Genomic DNA, 24185 nt, shown 5'->3' on the forward strand with positions numbered 1-24185 from the left:
AGCGGGGGGCCCCAGGGGGCCCCAGGGAGGATCGGGCCCCTGAGGCTGCAGCTTCTGCAATCAAACCCCCCAAAGAACAACAAAAACACACAGCAAAACAACAAACATGACAACATTTACCACAAAAAAGATTTCAGCTGAGACGACGACAAGAAGGCAGAACGTTTAAGAAAATAGAACATTTAGGAGACAAAGACTAAAAAGACGTCGTTTTAATAGTTACTGCTTCTGCTTACATTCTGTAATGTTTAAAAAATGGAAATTATCTAGTAATACATAATATATATATATATATATATATATATATATGATTTGAAAGGCTGAAAAGTGAATTTATGACAAACTTAGTTAAATCTGAACAGAATCAATTATGGAGCGTTGATGACTCCGCCCACCTGTGTTTCCATAGCAACAGGGCAGAGTCATCGGGAGTGTGGCTAAAACAAATTCTGCTCTGGCTCAGTTACCGCTCGGCATGATGGGTTTTGTGGTGATTTATGGTTAAACTCCTGTAAGCAGAAACACTGCAGTTCCACGCTACACACATGATCATGTGATTAGCAAAGAAGCGTGTTTACAATTATAATCAACAGGAACACGTTTAGCCTCGGGTACAAAATGGGTTTATACAAATATACTCCTCGTGTCTGAAGATTCATATTCATTTATAAATCATTCATTAATATATAGATAAATATATATATAATCTTTAAAAAAATAGTGTTGGAGAATAAAAATAAGTCGTTACAAAATAAATAAACATGACTTTTCCTTTGGTAACAAGTTTAGGTTTGAACATTTTTTTTTATTCAATTGTTAAAATGTACAAAATATATACATTTTTATTTTAAATATTTCAAGTTTTTAAAATTAAAAAATATATTTGTCAAATTTCCAATAATTCCTTCAAGTTTCAAACTGTTTTTAAACGTTTTTATCTGGTTTTTCACTTAAAGCTGATCCAGATTTGAATCCATGAAGAAACACAAACGACATTCAGCGAAACAAGCAGACACACACGTCTGTAAACGTGTGTTTGTGCACATACACGTGTTCTGATCAACAGCTCCCATTGAATTACTATGGTAGAAACTCTTGCTCCTCTGTGTGATGTGCCGCAGAAAGTAGCCTCTTCATCACTGTGAGGAAGAGGAGGCTGTCAGACTCTTTCAGCTGCATTCATTTTATTGTTCCTGTATTCCGTGTGTTTTCATCTGTTCTGGATGGAAGTTTGTCGTTTTGTTGGAGTCTTTCAGCTCGTATTTGAAGTGATGAGGTTGTTTTATTCTCTACTTTATGGAAAGAATCGTAAAATGATTTTTTTAGGAAGCCGTCACAGATTCTCTGTCCTGCTTTCAGCTGGGCTCCAGTCTTCACTGCAGTGGCTGAAAGCAGCCCAGATGATGAAACTGCAGCTGACGCGGCATGCCGGAACCATCTCTGAAGGCCTTGAAGCAGATCAAGGCCCACTGAGGACAGAGGGACTGGAGTGTCTGTGGCGGTGATTCCCGTGGTCAGACGGGGGCGGGGTTGATGGGATTACGGAGCGTGACGGTCAGGATTAGCCGCTCCTCCACAGAAACACGCCGCAGAGACACGGAGAGCGGCCGACTTCATTAAGGCAGCGTCAGGTCTTCATCTGTGGACACGGCTGGATGATGAAGAGCGTCTCTGAAGACTGATGAGCTGCTGAAACCGGAAACGCCGAGGGGGCCTCTTCATCAGGCCCAGAGGTCAGACGCAGGGTTGCTTAGCAACAGCATTTAACAGGAATCATGAAATCATCATTAGTGCTTTTAAAGAGTTTATTTTATACAACCTCAAATATTTGTTGCTTCTGCAGTCACTTCATGTGGACAATGATTTTTTTGTCATTTTCAGGGTATTTTTAATCTAATCTGTGAAAATTCTAATATTTCTGCTGGAAAAAAAGAGGAATTTCAGGAAAAACATAGAGAGGATGAATGTGTGTGCATGCTTGTGCCTGTGTGAGCATGCGAGTGTGTGTTTTTGCATGTGTGTATGTGTGCACAATCATCTTCTCCAGGTGACTTCGATCCTTTGGACAGATCTGCAGGAAGTCATCTGATTTGGGAGCAAACTTCCGCATTGAATCCACTCATTTCTTATTATTTTTTTCTGCAGCAGTTCTTCTTCGTTCCTTCTTGGACATACGGGGAATCATGCAGCTCTGCAGATGCAGAAGTTTAACACAGACTGACATGTGAGAGGGTTTCTCACATGACCCATGTTCTTTGGTCAAGAGTCGTTTCTTGGCGTTTGGAGCCGATCTTCAGGTGGAGACATTAAGTTTCTCATCCAGATTTGGATGAAGGTTCATACATTTGTCCGTTAACTGTCAGCTGATGACGTGAAGCTCTCAGAAAACCTCTCCTGCTCCTGCAAACATTAACCATCTCTAACCCAAAAAGAATTTCGTGGTTAAAAACGTGACTTCAGACCGCCGTCGTCAGGATGACCTCACAACACGCTCACAGACGTAAGGCCATCGTTCAAAAACGTTCTGCGCTGCAGGTTGAAGGTCCTCATCTGACGGATCCTGAGGAGTTTGTCTGCACGACTAAACCTGTTCAAAAAACTTTTTGAAATAACAAAACTCAAATTATCCACTGAGGTCTTTTCTCTTCAGGTCAAGTGACATCCACCTGTTTTTTTATCCAGCAACTTTCAGCGTTTCCAACGATCATTTCTTACCTTTTTAAAAAAAAATCTGAGCCAGAGTTCCATGAATGACCTGAAAGGCTAAACAGGCCGTTTGGGACGAAGGCACCGCCTTCATTAATGCCCACTTACAGCACAGGATGGTGGCGCCACCTTCAGTCTAAATGTGTCTCAGCAGCCTCTGCCATGACAGGCTGAAGCGTTTCTGGTGCTTCTTGCATTCAGATTTTTGACGTTGTCACAAACGCTTCTGCTTAAGATGTTTCTGGTGGATCGTCCTAACATCTTCAGTCAGAAGATTCCAGAAAAACAGCAGACTTTCATTTCAGAACTTTTATTTTCATCACAGAACAGAGGTCTGATTTGTAGTTTGACAGATCTGAACAGGTGTGTGTTTTTTCTTTAACTCCACAGAAAACCATCTTAAGTCCTCGGGGTCGACCTGCTGCTCTTCAGAGGTGGGCTCTGCTGCTCCCTGGTGGCTATGACCTCAAACAACACAGCAAACTGACATGTTGGAGCGCCAGGCGTGGCAGCAGCTCCACTGAATCCTGGGAAACGGAGTCTGTAGCCTCAGTCGTCTCCTCCACACAGACTGAGTAGAGCCTTCTGGTAGTCTCCTTTGGTGTGCTCCTGACAACAGCATCAGAGGAGAAGACAGTCAGACTTCAAACTAGGCCTGCACAATATACCGCAAATTTATCGTTATCGCAATATCCAGCTCTGCAATATGCATATCGCAAAAGACGGTGAATATCGCAATAAATCGTAAACCTTAAATGTGTTAAAACAATCTTATGGCAGCTTGAAGCATTTAACGAATCAAATAAATCCCTTCATGCATTTGACCAATCGGATGGACGTCTTCACCTTGTTGACCAATCAGATGGAGGCCTATTATGTTAGATGTTTGTCACCTATGTCGTCGAGGGTCATTTGTAGTATAATTTTTAAACTGTTGCAATGAAATGGGAATGATGTTTTTGGTTGTTTTGCTATTGCTTTATATACCGCAAATTATACCGTTATCGCAATATTAATCTCAAATATCGCATATCGCGATTTTTCCTCATATCGTGCAGCCCTACTTCAAAAGTGTTTGAGCTGAGCTGCTGTTTGGACCCAGCAGGAACTCACCGCTATGGTCTGGTAGAGGGACCGCCTGTGGTGCTTTTTGAACTCTGTTCTGATCTTCATCAGGTCCACTTCACAGCGGGACACCATGATCCTGGTCAGAACCTTCTCCTTGGCTCCTTTACTCTGCAGGAGACACGGACCGACATTAGACATGCTGACCGGTGAGGGGCGGAGCTCCAGCGCCCACATTTTACCTTCATGGCGTCGTTGAGTCTGTTGGCGAAGTAAAGCTGCCGGTTCTCAAAGCACTCCACTGAGAAGACAGAGACACGTCAGCAAGTTCTGCTCTGCACGGCGTTCACCCCAGGTCCAATGGAACACAACAACCACAGGTCCAATGGAACACAACAACCACAGGTCAAATGCAACACGACAACCACACGTCCAATGCAACACGACAACCACAGGTCCAATGCAACACGACAACCACAGGTCCAATGGAACACAACAACCCCAGGTCCAATGCAACACGACAACCCCAGGTCCAAGGCAACATCACAACCACAGGTCCAAGGCAACATCACAACCACAGGTCCAATGGAACACAACAACCACAGGTCCAATGCAACACGACAACCACACGTCCAATGCAACACGACAACCACACGTCCAATGCAACACGACAACCACAGGTCCAATGCAACACGACAACCACAGGTCCAATGCAACACGACAACCACAGGTCCAATGCAACACGACAATCACAGGTCCAATGCAACACGACAACCCCAGGTCCAAGGCAACATCACAACCACAGGTCCAATGCAACACGACAACCACACGTCCAATGCAACACGACAACCACAGGTCCAATGCAACACGACAATCACAGGTCCAATGCAACACGACAACCCCAGGTCCAAGGCAACATCACAACCACAGGTCCAATGCAACACGACAACCACAGGTCCAATGCAACACGACAATCACAGGTCCAATGGAACACGACAACCACAGGTCCAATGCAACACGACAACCACAGGTCCAATGCAACACGACAACCACACGTCCAATGCAACACGACAACCACAGGTCCAATGCAACACGACAACCACAGGTCCAATGCAACACGACAACCACAGGTCCAATGCAACACGACAATCACAGGTCCAATGCAACACGACAACCCCAGGTCCAAGGCAACATCACAACCACAGGTCCAAGGCAACATCACAACCACAGGTCCAAAGGAACACAACAACCACAGGTCCAATGCAACACGACAACCACAGGTCCAATGCAACACGACAACCACAGGTCCAATGCAACACGACAACCACAGGTCCAATGCAACACGACAATCACAGGTCCAATGCAACACGACAACCCCAGGTCCAAGGCAACACCACAACCACAGGTCCAAGGCAACATCACAACCACAGGTCCAATGCAACACGACAACCACAGGTCCAATGCAACACGACAACCACAGGTCCAATGCAACACGACAACCACAGGTCCAATGCAGCACGACAACCACAGGTCCAATGGAACACAACAACCACAGGTCCAATGCAACACGACAACCACAGGTCCAATGCAACACGACAACCACAGGTCCAATGCAACACGACAACCACAGGTCCAAGGCAACATCACAACCACAGGTCCAAGGCAACATCACAACCACACGTCCAATGCAACACGACAACCACAGGTCCAATGCAACACGACAACCCCAGGTCCAAGGCAACATCACAACCACAGGTCCAATGCAACACGACAACCACAGGTCCAATGCAACACGACAATCACAGGTCCAATGGAACACGACAACCACAGGTCCAATGCAACACGACAACCACAGGTCCAATGCAACACGACAACCACACGTCCAATGCAACACGACAACCACAGGTCCAATGCAACACGACAACCACAGGTCCAATGCAACACGACAATCACAGGTCCAATGCAACACGACAACCCCAGGTCCAAGGCAACATCACAACCACAGGTCCAATGGAACACAACAACCACAGGTCCAATGCAACACGACAACCACACGTCCAATGCAACACGACAACCACAGGTCCAATGCAACACGACAACCCCAGGTCCAAGGCAACATCACAACCACAGGTCCAATGCAACACGACAACCCCAGGTCCAAGGCAACATCACAACCACAGGTCCAAGGCAACATCACAACCACAGGTCCAATGGAACACAACAACCACAGGTCCAATGCAACACGACAACCACACGTCCAATGCAACACGACAACCACAGGTCCAATGCAACACGACAAACACAGGTCCAATGCAACACGACAACCACAGGTCCAATGCAACACGACAACCACAGGTCCAATGCAACACGACAACCACAGGTCCAATGCAACACGACAATCACAGGTCCAATGCAACACGACAACCCCAGGTCCAATGCAACACGACAACCACAGGTCCAATGGAACACGACAACCACAGGTCCAATGCAACACGACAACCACAGGTCCAATGCAACACGACAACCACAGGTCCAATGCAACACGACAACCACAGGTCCAAGGCAACATCACAACCACAGGTCCAAGGCAACATCACAACCACACGTCCAATGCAACACGACAACCACAGGTCCAATGCAACACGACAACCCCAGGTCCAATGCAACACGACAACCACAGGTCCAATGCAACACGACAACCACAGGTCCAATGCAACACGACAACCACAGGTCCAATGCAACACGACAACCACAGGTCCAATGCAACACGACAACCACAGGTCCAAGGCAACATCACAACCACAGGTCCAAGGCAACATCACAACCACAGGTCCAATGCAACACGACAACCACAGGTCCAATGGAACACGACAACCACAGGTCCAATGCAGCACGACAACCACAGGTCCAATGCAACACGACAGCCACAGGTCCAATGCAACACGACAACCACACGTCCAATGCAGCACGACAACCACAGGTCCAATCCAACACCACAACCACAGGTCCAATGCAGCACGACAACCACAGGTCCAAGGCAACATGACAACATCAGGTCCAATGGAACACGACAAACACAGGTCCAATGCAACACATCAACCACAGGTCCAATGCAGCACGACAACCACAGGTCCAAGGCAACATGACAACCACAGGTCCAATGGAACACGACAACCACAGGTCCAAGGCAACATCACAACCACAGGTCCAAGGCAACATCACAACCACAGGTCCAATGCAACACGACAACCACAGGTCCAATGGAACACAACAACCACAGGTCCAATGCAACACAACAACCACAGGTCCAATGCAACACGACAACCACAGTTCCAATGCAACACGACAACCACAGGTCCAATGCAACACGACAGCCACAGGTCCAATGCAACACGACAACCACAGGTCCAATGCAACACGACAGCCACAGGTCCAATGCAACACGACAACCACAGGTCCAATGCAACACGACAACCACAGGTCCAATGCAACACGACAACCACAGGTCCAATGCAACACGACAACCACAGGTCCAATGGAACACGACAACCACAGGTCCAATGCAACACGACAGCCACAGGTCCAAAACAGCACGACAACCACAGGTCCAAGGCAACATGACAACCACAGGTCCAATGGAACACGACAACCACAGGTCCAATGCAACACGACAACCACAGGTCCAAAACAGCACGACAACCACAGGTCCAAGGCAACATGACAACCACAGGTCCAATGGAACACGACAACCACAGGTCCAATGCAACACGACAACCACAGGTCCAATGCAGCACTACAACCACAGGTCCAATCCAACACCACAACCACAGGTCCAATCCAACACCACAACCACAGCTCCAATGGAACATGACAACCACAGGTCCAATGCAGCACGACAACCACAGGTCCAAGGCAACATGACAACCACAGGTCCAACGGAACACGACAACCACAGGTCCAATGCAACACGACAACCACAGGTCCAAGGCAACATGACAACCACAGGTCCAATGGAACACGACAACCACAGGTCCAAGGCAACATCACAACCACAGGTCCAAGGCAACATCACAACCACAGGTCCAATGCAACACGACAACCACAGGTCCAATGGAACACAACAACCACAGGTCCAATGCAACACTACAACCACAGGTCCAATGGAACACAACAACCACAGGTCCAATGCAACACGACAACCACAGGTCCAATGCAACACGACAACCACAGGTCCAATGGAACACAACAACCACAGGTCCAATGCAACACGACAACCACAGGTCCAATGCAACACGACAACCACAGGTCCAATGCAACACGACAACCACAGGTCCAAGGCAACATCACAACCACAGGTCCAATGCAACACGACAACCACAGGTCCAATGGAACACAACAACCACAGGTCCAATGCAACACGACAGCCACAGGTCCAATGCAACACGACAACCACAGGTCCAATGCAGCACAACAACCACAGGTCCAATGGAACACAACAACCACAGGTCCAATGCAACACGACATCCACAGGTCCAATGCAACACGACAACCACAGGTCCAATGGAACATAACAACCACAGGTCCAATGCAACACGACAACCACAGGTCCAATGCAACACGACAACCACAGGTCCAATGCAACACGACAACCACAGGTCCAAGGCAACATCACAACCACAGGTCCAATGCAACACGACAACCACAGGTCCAATGGAACATAACAACCACAGGTCCAATGCAACACGACAACCACAGGTCCAATGCAACACGACAACCACAGGTCCAATGCAACACGACAACCACAGGTCCAAGGCAACATCACAACCACAGGTCCAATGGAACACAACAACTACAGGTCCAATGCAGCACAACAACCACAGGTCCAATGGAACACAACAACCACAGGTCCAATGCAACACGACAACCACAGGTCCAATGGAACACGACAACCACGGGTCCAAGGCAACATCACAACCACAGGTCCAAGGCAACATCACAACCACAGGTCCAATGCAACACGACAACCACAGGTCCAATGGAACACGACAACCACAGGTCCAATGCAACACGACAACCACAGGTCCATTGGAACACAACAACCACAGGTCCAATGCAACACGACAACCACAGGTCCAATGCAACACGACAACCACAGGTCCAATGGAACACAACAACCACAGGTCCAATGCAACACGACAACCACAGGTCCAATGCAACACGACAACCACAGGTCCAATGCAACACGACAACCACAGGTCCAATGCAACACGACAACCACGGGTCCAATGCAACACGACAACCACAGGTCCAATGGAACACGACAACACCAACCAGAGAGCGCTAAAGACACTGGAGAAGTTCATACAGAAACATTTTTTCTGCAGATGACTGTCTATTGAAACTTATTTATGAGACTGATTTAAAGCTCAGAAATGAAGATGATCAGTTTTATCTGCTGACTTTTCAGTCTTCTGCAAGCTGAGCCGCTGTCAATCACTCATTCTGTATACGGCTGGACCAATGAGACGTCAGCAGGAGGTCAGCCGACTCACCTGGGACTTGAACCGACAAATAGGACGAATGAAAGTGAAGCTGAAAAAGGGACAAAAACCAGGTTTAAACCAAACTGAAACTAGTCTGAAACTGAGCTTGAACCAGGTTAAACCCACCGGAAACTAGTCTAAACCAGACTGAAACAATGCTGAAACCAAGCCAAACCAGGCTAGAATAGGCTGAAGCCAGACTTAAACTAGTCTAAAACCAGGCTGAAATTAGACTGAAACCAGGTTAAAACCAGGCTAACGCGTTCTCCACAGGCATCCCGTTGGTTGGACGTACCCAGAGTGAGGAAGGACTTCTCCAGATCTCCTTTCACCTCCTTCTTGATGCTCTCCTTGATGTCGTAGGGACTGTAGCTCTTATATCTCTCAAACACTTTGAAGAAACAAAACTTTTTTTACCTTCAGTGTTTAGAAAATGAACCAATTACAAAAACACACAAATATTTGCTTTGCTCGTGTTTCTGAAGACAAAATGCCTTTAAATCAGGACTTTGTTGTTCAGAATGTTGTTCTGAAAGCTTCTTCTTCTGTCACTGTCACTTATTTTTTCTCCTTTTCAGTCTCACCTTTCTGCAGATGTGGGACGCTCCGCTGCGACATGATGGAGATCCAGGTGGTCACGTCGGTTCCTTTCCGTTTCACGCCGGCTTCGTACAGAGACTGAGGAGGAGACAGAAGACGGACGGATGCTGAGAGTTTCCAACAACCGGCGGTCAGCATTTGATCCAGCCTGGAGGAAAGCCGCCTCACACGGTACCGGAAATGTCTGTGATGTTTTTATTCTAAGCCCAGAAAAAGTTTTTCTTCTCATCATGAATGAGTTTGATGATCCGTTTAGCCGTCGTCTTTATCACGTTGAACTTATTTCATGAAAAATGTTTCGTTTCAGGCTCAGTTTGTTTGTCTGTGAAGCTCTAACAGAAAAAAAATACAGATTTTATTTTGAAATGTCAGATCTACTCTGTGGTGACGTTAGCATGAAAGTTTTATTTTGTAAATAAAAAAGTGACCGCAAACACGCTAGCTGGCAGAAACGGCGTAGGATCCACTCACTCTGGCGTCTTCGTCGATCTTCTGATAGTCCACAACGTTGGAGGGTTCGTCTCTTCTTGTCTGGAAAAGTTTAGGGTCACAAGGTCAAACATACATAGTGCTAAGAGATTTTCAAAATCAAAGCACAGCTTCGTGGACAGGATTTTACAGGTTTGACAGGTCAAGATTTTCTTAACTATAAGATCAGGATATTCTGTAAAACGAGTTGATTTTAACGATTGTATTTTTAAATGTAATCAGAAAATGACAAAAAAACGCAGTGCAAGGAAGCAAAAAAAGGAAAGATATTTAAAAAAATGTGATCTTCTTTTAAATCATTATTTCAAGATTGAAAATTGTATTGACTTTTTTTCAAATGAACCTTTATTCAGTATATTACCATGTTAGCATGTTAGCATGTTAGCAGGTTTCCGTGTTCTGGACGTACCTGAACCAGAGCCAGCAGCAGTTTGGCGAAGTTCCCTGACGTGTCTCCGGCGATGTCTTTCTCCACCTCCTTCTTAAACACTGACAGGACACAGACGGCGTTGATGCTAACGCGTTTTTAAACCCAAGTTCTCACATTTTGGTTCATTTGAAGCAGAGAACTGTTGAACTCACTCTCTCTGTACTCCTTCTTAATCTCCATCAGCTCCTCTTCGCTCCTGGAGCAGAGCATCTCGATCAGAACCTCCTCATCAGTTCCCAGACCCTGAATCCAAACAGAGAAGCCCATCTATGAAGCAGCACTGAGGTAAAGACGTCACACGACTGGGTGTCACACAGGATTCATGTTTAGCACATTTCTAACAACACAGTCAGCCTCTTCTCCACGAGCCTGTAGCCACCGTTTAACCGCTTAACCTGATGAACCTCGAAACACATTGGTCTGGAAGAGCTTCCACTCTGGCAGGTCTGAACCAGGTATAGTCCAAGTCTGGTCCTGGTCTGGTCCTGGTCTTATCCAGATCTGATCCTGGTCTGATCCAGGTATAGTCCAGGTCTTATCCAGGTCTGGTACAGGACTGGTCCTGGTTGGATCCAGGTCTGATTCAGGTCTGATTCAGGTCTGGTCCAGGTCTGGTCCTGGTCGGATCCAGGTCTGATCCAGGTCTGATTCAGGTCTGATTCAGGTCTGGTCCAGGTCTGATCCAGGTCTGATTCAGGTCTGGCCCTGGTCTGATTCAGGTCTGGTCCAGGGGCCTCATTTCTAAAGGTTGCGTACGCACAAAAGAAGGCGTACGCCACTCTCTACGCAATAGTTGAGATTTATAAAAAGCAAACTTGAGGGGAAAATGTGCGGTCCTCCACGCAAGCTCTGACCCAGGCGTACGCACAAAAACGGGTGAAATGAGAAACGGCGACACCGTCGGCAGATGGAAGAAACACGTGAAAGTGACAGTGTGTGCCACATCGTGCTGGCATGTGCTGTGCTACACAATGTGGCACAGCTTAAAAACGTGCCTCTACCCCCTGGCGCCGATTGCTGTGTTGGCCCCGACCCTGAACCCCATCCCCACGCATTTGAGCCAAATGCTGCTGCTGTGCGCCAGCGTTTGGAAGTGATGCGTCGCTTATAAAGAAAAAGAGGCGTGGAAAATATTATTTATTTAAGAATTCCCTCATCGTGCAGTTTATTTCAGTCAGGGCGATCTTGATTTCGCCCAACTCCTTGGCCACCTCTCTGATTGAACTACTGACTTCCCTCTGCATTTCAAGGACTGCATCGGTGAGGACACGTCCACTGCTGGAGGTTGAGAGCCGCGTGCCGTGGAGACGCTGGGGCCAGACGGCTGCTCAGCTGCAGCATCGTAACCACTGGCCCCGCTGGAACACCCAGCAACTAAAATAAAATTGTTCTATATTAATAATCTGTAATTGTGTAGCCTGCATACATGTGACTTGACTGCATTAATTTGAATTATTTCTCTTACCTGTGTCACCCTGACCCTGGCGCGTCGGCGTCCCCTCCGTCTCAGTCAGGTGACTGAGGCGGAGGAGGACGCCGATAAGGGGGACTTAATAGGGATTCCCCAATAATAGCGGCCAGTTTCTCATCAAGAGGGGTCAGCTCCGGTCCACACACACACACACCCCCCCCCCCCCCCCACGTGGCGGAGACACTCTGCCGATGCAGCGATAGACGTTTTTTTGCCTCGACTTTGTTGTCCGATCATTTCTTTCATTTCTTTTTTATTTCGGCCACGGTCCGAGGTTGTGAGGCTACAGCATTTACGGCGTCTGCCACCGTTTGCCGCTCACGTGCCTTTTTGGCATTAGTAATGCCCACACTGTGCCCTCCAAACAACACTTTTCTCCTCTTTTCCACCTCGCCAACGATAACTTCTACTTCACATTGAGTGAAGTTACGTTTTTTTCATTTCCTCTCGGTGTTTGCCATGATTTAGCAAGCCATGAATATTCATTTGTGGGCGTTTCACGGACTATTTATGGGCAACTATGGGCGTGTCATGAAGCCGCAAAAGCTGCGCAGCATTTAGAATTGGTTGTGATTTATTAAGGGAAAGATGCGTAGGATGTGCGTGCGCACGGTTTTATAAATCCGAATATTTCTGTGCGTACGCACGTCCTATGTTTCATCCGTACGCCACTTCTGACGCAAATCCTACGCAAAGTTTTATAAATGAGGCCCCAGGTCTGATCCAGGTCTGATTCAGGTCTGGCCCTGGTCTGATTCAGATCTGATCCTGGTCTGATCCAGGTATAGTCCAGGTCTGATCCTGGTCGGATCCAGGTTTGGTCCTGGTCTGGTTCTGGTCTTATCCAGGTCTGGTACAGGTCTGGTCCTGGTTGGATCCAGGTCTGATCCAGGTCTGATTCAGGTCTGATTCAGGTCTGGTCCAGGTCTGGTCCTGGTCTGATTCAGGTCTGGCCCTGGTCTGATTCAGGTCTGGTCCTGGTCTGGTCCTGGTCTGATCCAGGTCTGGCCCTGGTCTGATTCAGGTCTGGTCCAGGTCTGATCCAGGTCTGGTCCAGGTCTGATCCAGGTCTGGTCCTGGTCTGAGCCAGGTCTGGTCCTGGTTGGATCCAGGTCTGATTCAGGTCTGATTCAGGTCTGGTCCAGGTCTGGTCCTGGTCGGATCCAGGTCTGATCCAGGTCTGATTCAGGTCTGATTCAGGTCTGGTCCAGGTCTGATCCAGGTCTGATTCAGGTCTGGCCCTGGTCTGATTCAGGTCTGGTCCAGGTCTGATCCAGGTCTGATTCAGGTCTGGCCCTGGTCTGATTCAGATCTGATCCTGGTCTGATCCAGGTATAGTCCAGGTCTGATCCTGGTCGGATCCAGGTTTGGTCCTGGTCTGGTTCTGGTCTTATCCAGGTCTGGTCCTGGTTGGATCCAGGTCTGATCCAGGTCTGATTCAGGTCTGATTCAGGTCTGGTCCTGGTCTGATTCAGGTCTGGCCCTGGTCTGATTCAGGTCTGGTCCAGGTCTGGTCCTGGTCTGATTCAGGTCTGGCCCTGGTCTGATTCAGGTCTGGTCCAGGTCTGATCCAGGTCTGGTCCAGGTCTGATCCAGGTCTGATCCAGGTCTGGTCCTGGTCTGAGCCAGGTCTGGTGTCTTTTGATGGTCCTCCTGGTTCTTCAGGTGTGAAAGTTCACCAGAACCCTGGTTTGGACCCAACAGGAGAATTTTGAGGGTCTCTGTCCTGCAGATTAACTCTGGTACGGTTCACTTCAGTGTGAACGCAGATGGACTTTCCAAAGGGAGGAGGAGAACCTGGCGTGAATCTGAAGAAGTTTGGAAATGCATGCTGGGTAAAGGAGGAGCAGCGAGGAGCTGCAGGTTTCTCCAGAGGATGAGAAGGACCAACAGCTGTTTATTCTGCCTTCTTTTTCCCTTTTCTGTCAAAGATCGTTTCAGACAAGAGCGCCCCCACGTGGGCATCTGCAGGAGCTGCAGGATTTTCCAGACAGTCTGGTTCTCCCCTCTCTCTCCAGATGATGGGGAGTGGAGGTGGGGTTGTTTGTGTATTTTTGCATTAAAAAGGTAGACCGCTGTAATTTACATGAAAAAACAAACTGCTCAAAAAAGCAGAAAAACAAACTAAAGTCAAATTTAATTCACAGTAAAATTCTTGCTCATTTATGAAGACGAGGAAAACTAAAAATATTTTGGACTCTGTCCGTTCAGAGAAACGTGCGGTTCAAACGCGGTTAAGTCAGTGAAACAGCTGTTCCCACCTTCATGGAGGCTCTGAGCTCAGAAGCGTCGAACTGGGCGGTGCTCTTCATCAGACCCAACATCAGAGCCTCCAAAGAGCCAGAGAGCGCCCCCTTCAGGGCGGAGGACAGATCCTAGGAGCAGAGAAACAGGAAGACAGGTTTTACTGCAGTGGAATCTGCAGTTCCATCTCAGATTAGAATAAGGATCTACCCCCCACCCCCCACCCCCACCACCACGGCCACGGCCCCCCGCCTGTGCCCCGGGGGTCCATTCACCTTTTTGGCCATTCGCTCATATTCAAAGGCGATCTCCCGCCGCTGCTGGCAGCTTCGCCGGGTCAGGATGTCGATGATGGTTTGTTCATCCACTCCTGCAGGTGAAACGAGCTCTAACTTTATTTAAAAAGACAAAGTCAGCCACAGACATTCTGACCCTAGCAGCTCCTGACAGCCCAGAAAAACACAGGATCTGCCTTCAAAACAAACATTCTGTTTTTTTTTATGATTTAAAAATCCTCTGGTTAAGAAGAACTTGATGTCATCATCAACATGATCAGAATACTTCAGCTCAGTTCACATGGATTTGGGTTTTTGAATTGATCGACTGAACTGGATCTGAACGGATGGATCAGAACCGCCTTTACTTGTTTTAAATCAATTGGAGTTCTAAAAGTTTTTTCTGTCTTGCTTTGAATTTTGCTGCTTTTTCAGCTTCACACTTCCAGCATAAAATCTGATACAGACTGAATCACAGATTTCAGTTTAAACCTTTGAAATGTTTTTTCTCTAAAGTTTGTTAAGGTTTTGAGACATTTTGGTTAAAGATCAAGTTTCATTTTTGGATCTGCTGTTGAGAACGTGTTTAAATGGAAATATAAACCTTAATTTGCTCTCTGAAATATAAAATGAAAAATCAGTACAGCAGCTGAAAAGAAACCTTAAAGGCCGGGCTTTTCAAAGTAAAGTCCAACTGTCACTTTGGGGTTTGACATTTCAAAACAAAAGCACATTTCCTTCTCTGGGTTTGGAGTTTTTCTGCACCGCAGATCATTTCTGTCTCAGACCCGTTTCTTCGTTCTGACGCCAAAAATCTTTCTGCTGTACTGCAGCGTTCAGACAGGAAGTGCTTGTGTGGCGCAGGTTTGGTTCCCTTCAGGTGTGGCGGTTCTCCCGCCCTTCCTCACCTTTCGTTTTAATGGCAGCATCGATTCTGGCAGCATCGTGAGTCGGGTCAAAGTCCTTCACCGGAACCACAGTGGGACATCTGGGCTCAGGTTCCTGCAGAAAACAGGGAGGAGGTCCAATAACCGTCTGCGGCCGAAGCACAAAGTTCTGCGCCCGCCGCTCACAGAAAAACGGCGTGGAAGGAGCAGAGAGGCGTAGATCAGCGCCTAAGTCTACCATGAAGGTGGAGGTTTAGATTTCACATTCATGTGTGGAACAGCTTCGAGTTCCAGCTCTAGGTCTGCACTCGAGTCCTGAATTCCTCAGCTTTGTTAGTTCGGACTGAGCGGAGAACGGTTCTGCTGCAGGAGGCGGTACGCCGTGGCGGCTCTCTGGACTCAGGATCATGAAGACCTTTGGGATTTTTGGCTCCATGGATCGTTTATGATCACGGATCTGTTTGAGTTCAGGTCAAACCAGAGACGTTCTCCAGGACAGAGTCATACTTCCATGGCTGGAACTTCAACTTCTCAAATTGGCTTTGAACAGTTTCCAGCCTGGAGTCTGTTAAAAACAACCCCATACCATGACACCTCCTCCACAGTGCCCTCAGCCTTATGATCGTCTCTCCATAAATGCTCATGTGAGGAGGTTCAAAGTTCTACAGGAGAGCATCTAATTCCAAACATGACGGGAAACATCCCCACGAAGCTCCGCCTCCCAGTTTGTGATTGGAGGGCTTCACGGTGGTCACGGCCTTGGCCCCGTCGGTCTCACTGCCTTTCTGGAACTTTCTGGGATCTTTTTCCTGAATCTGCTAAGACGACCTTCAGCTGTGAGCGTGAACTCCTCAGAACTTCTGCACTGAGGAGGGAATCAAACGCTCTCCAGACTGAGGCCTGCAAATGTTCACAGCTTTACGGTGGGCCCTCAGAGCCTCCGCCTGATGGGTGGAGTTTCAGAGGATTTGACCACGTGGGCCGAGTGTTGACCGCAGACTCACCCCTCCGTACGCCAGCGTCAGCTGACCCAAGAACTCGGACACCATAGCCATGACGAGTTCTCCTGCAGCACAGACACTTCCATCAGCATCATTTCTTCTGAAAATAACATGAACTGTTTGTCTTAAAACACAAACGATGATTTAACACGAGAGAATTTCCCCCCGGGTTTCATCCCGGAAGTTTGATCTGCACGGAGGGATGAGGGCGTGTCTGAGGAAGAGGAGGGTCAGTGGTGATGCAGCCCCGCCTGCAGGAATGTGATGACTCCTTGTAATCATAAGAAAGCTCCCTCCACCTTTGACCCTCTTGAAAACCTGCCCCCGGAGGTGTTGGACGATTGCCGCCTGGCAACCATCGGTGCAAATAGTCAGGAGGGGCAGTTCCACCGCTGTTGGCTGGGAGTGCCGCTCTCGCCCTGATGCTCCCCTGCATCTTATCTGACGCTGAACCCTCATCCGTGGACTTTTAACCCGCCCTGCTGACTCAGGCGTTTCACACCTCGTCCCTGCAACCATCAGTGAATGACTAACCGACAGAAAGGCGACTGCTGACTGTGGAACACGTTAATGTTTCACAGTACGAGTATTGTAAGAGTCACCTGCAGTATTTTCCCTGTTTTATGCCTTCAAAGTTTTAGTTGCTCTGAATTTAATTTAACTGCAGCTTCAGATTACCTTTGAAATTTAAATGTTTGCTTTCAAAGTTCCACATAACTGTACAACAACCCAGTCCAGAATCATTTAACATGACCTAAATTCTCAGTTTTATTCATCAACTTTCAAAATAAAAGCTTTTGTTTAGGTGTTTTGAAACTGAAAACCTGAAAAACGTCCTCAGAAGAAGAAGTTTGGAGTTTTTGAAGGATTTTCTTACCTTCGGACAAGCAGCAGCAGAGAAGCAGCGAGCAGCAGCGGCGTTATGGTCCAGAACGGAGCAGGGTGTGCTCTTTATAGACGGTCATGACTCACGGCAGACTTTTACACACCAGGTGGAACGCAACGAATTCCACGGCACGGCTTGGAGGTCAGAAGTGGGTGACGACCAGCTGGTTAAGAGTCCAGCACGCCAGATATGGAGAGTTCATGTTTTATCCAGCTGGTTAATCAAAAGGTCAGAGATGAGCCGGTTTAACTAAAGCTACAAGAAAAAGATGGGCGTTTTGTGTCATGATTTGACCCACCTTTGCTACTAACTTTAATTTAGTTCCTTTAAACATTTCTTAGTAAAAACAAATGCAACAAATCACAACAATTACCAAAGTTTTTACAACAATTTTGTTTCTTTTTCAGACTGCACTGAAATCTTTCAGCTTTCTTCATAAAATCCAAACATTCAAATCAATTTGACTTCTTGTTTTATTTTGAAAGACTCCAAGGAGCAGCACTTTCATTTTTCAGGTTTCTAAAGCATCTCTAACATTTGGTTTTTCCCATCATGCTCTAAGGAGCGGTCATATTCTGCTCAGATGTAACCAGACAGAGCCATAAAGTGGGAGTGGTGGGATGCGGGGGTGGAGGGGGGGTAGACCTTGTTGGGGTCATAATGGGCAATGCACCGCCCTTCCCTACAGCCCTACAGGCAACCACCCCAGAAAGGGGCATCACTGATATCAGGAGTCATGGATACAAAGGAGGGCGGGGCTAGAGACACATCTGTCATCGTTGAGTCTGCTGCTGTTACCATGGTAACAAGTGAAGCCAAGTCCCTGTTGCAACTCGTGTATGACTGATGTTAGCACAAATCCACTGTCTGCCCCGCCTCCACCACCTCCACCAACCCTTAGACCTCTTTCACAGCCAGGCTTACGTCACAACGTCAAAACATCAAACTGAGTCAAATTCTTTTTTTTCCTCATGGTTCCATTCTTTTTTAAACATTCTAAATAAATCATTAAATAATCAACAAATAGAATGAAACTTTTGTCTGATATGTAATTATTATAATCAATTATACCCAATAGTCTGATAATGTTGGAAATATTCCTACCAGATATACAGTGGGGCAGTAAAGTATTCAGTCGGCCACAACCTGTGCAAATTCTCCCACTTAAAAAGACGAGAGAGGCCTGTAATTTACCTCATCGGTAAACCTGAACTATGAGAGACTAAATGAGGGGAAAAAATCCCTCTGTCTGATTTTTAAAGAATGTATTTGTAAATTATGGTGGAAAATAAGTATTTGGTCGTCTACAAACAAGCAAGATTTCTGGCTCTCACACCTGTAACCTGTAATAGCGCTGAGGCCCGTGGTCCACACGTTCCATCTGTCTGGACTCCCCGCCCCCCAGAAGGTAGTTCCCGGGCTCCTGCTGCCTATTGACGACTACACCAAGCTGTGCAAAGTATTGACCGTGTCTGCAAACTGCACACGGCCAAAAAGAAATCAAGGGCACAAAGAATTGTTAAAGGACAAAAATATGGAGCTATATCTATGGATACATGAGGATTTCCCAAAACATTAAGTATTCTGAGGTCACGGTTTCTCAGAATAACGTGCATCTCAAAGGAAAACCTAAACGTAACCTCACCTGCTTTTGTTGCACCAAGAGTTGTCTTCTTCTGTCCTTTTGGCACCAAAAATGGGAACAGATGAGCCTCGGTAAGCACCCGCCGTTCCTGGCTTGATGTTTCGTGACTCAGTCAGGAAGGCCTGTGACCTCCTGACTTGTTTTTCACAGTAATGTAAGGAAACATTTTGCATTCAAGACAAGAGACAATCATTCAAAACAGACACGTTAAACGCAGAACTAAAGCTTTTTATATTTTCCACTTTGTCGTTTCTGTTATACTTAACTCAGCCTTTAGAATCGGTTCATGTTTTACGTCGGATGTCCACCCAACAGCCCTCTGCATGTACCCGGACTTGGGACCGGGTACATGCAGCTGCTTTTGCCCCGGGATTCATTGATACTTAAGGATTCTTAATGAGCTGAATCTGTGTTGGTAAGGTATAAATATGTGATTAGAAGCCATGAACCGGATAATGATGATGGGTGTAATAAAATGGTTACGGTAGAACAGGGGTGGGATTATATACGTTCACTTCCTTCCCCTCCCTTCAGTGAACCTGAAACCAGCTGAAGACCAGAGGAGACGGGAAGCAGGTGAGTGTCCATCCCTGTCTGGGGGGGTGTCTCTGCTCTGGCTCAGGTGGATGCAGCAGCAGCTATGATTCAATCCTCTGTTTTGCTGACGATGGACTTAACCTGGTTAGCAGCTAATCCTGGTCAGGGCCACATTAGCAGCTTTACAATGCAGCTGCCGCAGTATCCAGAACCAGAGTGCTGGTTCTGATCCACCTTTGAGAAAACTGTTCCACCAAACCCTCCATGTTCCCCTTTCCAAGCTTTTGGAATTGACTTCAAAAGAAGTACAATTGGGAATCCTGCCCCCATTTCCCAGTGGAAACTGGGGCACGCCACGCCAACGGTCCCACCAGCAACTCAGAGGTGAATTTCTAATCAACTCCTGCTGCTCTGCAGAAACTATGTCCTAGAAAAAGACAGATTTGTGGAGTTTAGCTGAAAACGGCATCATCATCATTGAAAGCCCACTGTGAACACTTTGAAACTAGATCGGAGAGGGAGAGAGTGTAAAAAAGACAGTTCTACGTATTTCCAGCAGCTGATTCAAAATATTCAAATTCTTGTCTTCTTTATCTTTAGGCAGTTTAGCATTAGTTTTTTAGATTATCTGCGTTTTCAGTTTTTATTTAAGTTGTTGTGGTTTGGGTTCTGTTTGTGTGGTATTCTACTTCCTGTCTTATTTTGAAGGTTTCTTAGTTGGAGTTTGCCTTCCCTTGTCCCTGATGGTTTTCACCTGTGTCTCATCAGTCCTGTTTGCATATCCTGCATGTCTTGTCTCTGCCTTCCTGTGTGCTGCTCCATTCTGTCTTCTACCTTGTCTGCCTGTTTGGATTTCCAGTTTCCCTGCTTGGCAGCGCCTCCCTTGGTTTTTGGAACTCCCTGTCTCTGCATTTGGGTCCTGCACCAACCCCTCAACAGAACATATTTGTTCAGGTCTTCAAAGTTTTTGCCAATTTGGTTTATTCTGAGAATCCTTCAGAGGTCTGGTTCTGGTTTAGGTTCCTTCATGAACTTCAGCGGTTTTATGATTCTGCTCCTTACTTTAGGTTTTGCTCACATTTAGCTTTTCAAGATGAGGTATTTTCAAAATATGAGCGAAAAGCTTCAAAAGATGTTCAGACATGAAGATCCCTAAACAAGTCATCAATTTAGTGACTGGCACTCGAGCTACATTACCAGAATGACGTTTATAGTTTATAATATTTGTAGAATTCTAAACTTCTGCAACTTTTAGATGTAAATCTTCTTTTTGATTGATTTTAAAGTTCTTTATTGGTTTACAAATGTTTTTCTGGTCTCAGGCCTTCATATTTATCTGATATGATATGAAAGGATGAGTCTTCGTGGACCCTGAGGTCCTCTGATACCGGCCTTTTGGTTATTCCAAAAGTTAGAACTAAAAACAGTGAGGCCTCAATTCGTTTTTATTGACCTCGCCTGTGGAACAGCCTCCCAGCATGCCTCAGGGCCGCAGACCTACCTCTTTAATCTACCTTTTGGTACCCCCCACCACACGCACACACTCTGCCACGGATCTGGTCAACACCAGACGAGTCGTGTAAAGTTTGGAGCTTTAAGAAGTTTCTAAAGAATGAAAGTGTTTTTCTTCACTACTTTGCAGCTTCTTCACTGCACCCATCAGCAATCATCAAGCGGCTCAGAGGTGGAGGTGGTTCCTCCGTCATCACCGACGGCCCCAGCATCCCGTCTCAGCGGTTTGGACCTGCAGAGGTTCCTCCCCCGGCTCTCCTCCTCTGTAATCCTGTTAGCCCGGTAATCCTTCCCCAGCACTCAGATCGCCACTGGACGTCTTCCCCGCAGCTCTGTGGGATGCTGCTGGACCCAGACTGAGCGACTCAGGTAGGACCAGACCCCCGTCACTCTGGACCTTCAACTCCCCAATCCCATTAAACCCACTGTTGGTGCAAGGTTCGGTTCTGGTGGCAGAGCGGACACAGTCTGGGTTAGTGGGTCTTGTGTTGCAGCTTTGACGCTCAGATCCAGCTCCAATGGTCTCAAAGTGGTTTCTCTGAGGGACTGGAACTGTTCTGGATGATTCTGGAGAACAGGAACCTGCTTGATCGTCACTGGATGGTTTTCAGGTTCTGGATCTCCTCGTCAACCCGACAATTGTCAACACAAACCTGTTTAACTGGTTGTTTGATGACAGAAGTCCACTAATCGGTCTCTGTAGGTGAGAGGATCAGCGGGAAGGCCTCGGCAGGGAACTGTGTGAGAACCGTCTGATGGTTCCAAGTGGAGAGCCCGTTTGGGTCTCGAGTTCTCTGCTTCTTCATGATGGAACAAAAGTAGAACCCTGCAGAACCCTGTGCAGCGAGCGCTCAGACCGGATCTCTGCGGCGTGTTGTTCCGCAGGATTAGGGTCATGGTCGGTCGCCTCTAATTGAAGGTGACACTCAGCCAGACGTGATCCAAACCCCATTAACACCAGAACGGCCATGCGGGGGAGGGGTGGGGCCTGGGGTGGCGGCCGCGGGACAAGCCTGTTATTTCTCCTCTTCTACAAACACACGACCCTGAGGAACATGCGTGTCCCACAGCCACTACGTACATTAAATCTACGTAGAAAAAGTGAGAAAAGTTTTGGTCTCTGCATGAAATTTTCACAGACGGATCAGGAATGACCGGGGTTAAAACCACAGAAGTACAAAAAAAAACAACGCAAAGAACACGTAAACCAATCTCAATATTGTGATGTTTATGTGCAATTCATTAGTCATTTGTGCATCGTGATATGTGCGCCGCATACATGATATAAAGGTTATACATCGATGGTTCATGCATGAAAAGTCTGTTAGACAAACAAACAGTCGTGGAAAGACACATTTGTCTATGTGTCACGAGAAAAATCACAACATTTGCTTAAGATGTAAGTAATAATTGTGAATGAACTACACAAAAAAACACATAAAATGCTAAATTCTCCACCAGCCAAGAATTTTAAACATCTCAAAACCGAATTCACGTGAAAAATCATCGGCTGAATGAACTGTTACCATGGAAGGAAAAGGGGTAAGAAGGAAAAACACTAAGTCCAGATAAAACATTCAACAACTTTTGTTATTTGACAGCATATAGAAGTATTTCAGCATTTCCTTCCAAATCAGTATGAGTCACCACTACAGCCTCACAGCTCTGTCCATGACAGGAGATAAGAGAAAAGGTGGAGACTGAAGCTTCGTGTGGTTTCAGGTAGAGACTGAAGCCCCGTTTGGCTTCAGGTGGAGACTGAAGCTTTGTGTGGACTCAGATGGAGACTGAAGCATTGTATGGTTTCAGGTGGAGACTGAAGCTTCGTGTGGTTTTAGGTGAAGACTGAAGCATTGTGTGGCTTCAGATGGAGACTGAAGCCTTGTGTGGTTACAGGCGGAGATTGAAGCCTTGTTTGGCTTCAGGTGGAGACTGAAGCCCCCTTTGGCTTCAGGTGGAGACCGAAGCTTTGTGTGGTTATAGGTGGAGAACCAGCGCTTCGTGTGGCTTCAGATCGAGACTGAAGCCTTGTGTGGTTTCAGGTAGAGACCGAAGCCCCGTTTGGCTTCAGGTGGTGACTGAAGCTTTGTGTTGACTCAGATGCAGACTGAAGCCTTGTGTGGTTTCAGGTGGAGACTGAAGCCTCATTTGGCTTCAGGTGGAGACTGAAGCTTTGTGTTGACTCAGATGGAGACTGAAGCATTGTATGGTTTTAGGTGGAGACTGAAGCTTCGTGTGGTTTTAGGTGGAGACTGAAGCCCTATTTGGTTTTCAGGTGAAGACTGAAGCATTGTGTGGCTTCAGGTAGAGACCGAAGCCCCGTTTGGCTTCAGGTGGAGACTGAAGCTTTGTGTGGACTCAGATGGAGACTGAAGCATTGTATGGTTTTAGGTGGAGACTGAAGCCCTATTTGGTTTTCAGGTGAAGACTGAAGCATTGTGTGGCTTCAGATGGAGACTGAAGCCTTGTGTGGTTACAGGCGGAGATTGAAGCCTTGTTTGGCTTCAGGTGGAGACTGAAGCCCCCTTTGGCTTCAGGTGGAGACTGAAGCCCCCTTTGGCTTCAGGTGGAGACCGAAGCTTTGTGTGGTTATAGGTGGAGAACCAGCGCTTCGTGTGGCTTCAGATCGAGACTGAAGCCTTGTGTGGTTTCAGGTAGAGACCGAAGCCCCGTTTGGCTTCAGGTGGTGACTGAAGCTTTGTGTTGACTCAGATGGAGACTGAAGCTTTGTGTTGACTCAGATGCAGACTGAAGCCTTGTGTGGTTTCAGGTGGAGACTGAAGCCTCATTTGGCTTCAGGTGGAGACTGAAGCTTTGTGTTGACTCAGATGGAGACTGAAGCTTTGTGTGGTTTCAGGTGGAGACTAAAGCTTTGTGTGGCTTCAGGTGGAGAC

General features: G+C 47.1%; 2 protein-coding genes across 12 annotated transcripts in view; one reads left to right on the forward strand and one right to left on the reverse strand.

Annotated features, from left to right (window-relative positions):
* Positions 1–3000: 3000 nt before the first annotated feature.
* Positions 3001–17789, reverse strand: LOC101166364 (annexin A2-B). Its single transcript, XM_023953777.2, has 13 exons — positions 17589–17789; positions 16715–16776; positions 15732–15825; positions 14824–14918; positions 14566–14679; positions 10986–11076; positions 10813–10892; positions 10386–10445; positions 9899–9992; positions 9610–9705; positions 4014–4072; positions 3820–3942; positions 3001–3315 (listed from the first exon to the last, which is right to left on the reverse strand). The coding sequence occupies exons 2-13, from the start codon at positions 16763–16765 to the stop codon at positions 3256–3258; spliced, it is 1017 nt and encodes a 338-aa protein (XP_023809545.1). The 5' UTR covers positions 16766–16776; positions 17589–17789; the 3' UTR covers positions 3001–3255.
* A 2732-nt stretch (positions 17790–20521) lies between these two features.
* cngb1a (cyclic nucleotide gated channel subunit beta 1a) overlaps positions 20522–24185 on the forward strand; it is a 46016-nt gene continuing 42352 nt past the window's right edge. For 6 of the 11 annotated variants that reach the window (XM_078944718.1, XM_078944719.1, XM_078944725.1 and 3 more), the window contains exon 1: positions 21440–21660. The gene's annotated coding sequence lies outside the window, so the exon portion shown is untranslated. Of the gene's footprint in view, positions 20734–21421; positions 21661–24185 lie in introns of those variants that run through there. The other 5 variants (XM_078944722.1, XM_078944724.1, XM_023953762.2 and 2 more) reach the window with 3 other exon arrangements.

Source organism: Oryzias latipes, chromosome 3 (genome assembly GCF_053564925.1).
Source record: "Oryzias latipes strain Hd-rR chromosome 3, Olatipes_Hd-rR_3.1".
In the NCBI taxonomy this organism is placed as follows: Eukaryota; Metazoa; Chordata; class Actinopteri; order Beloniformes; family Adrianichthyidae; genus Oryzias; species Oryzias latipes.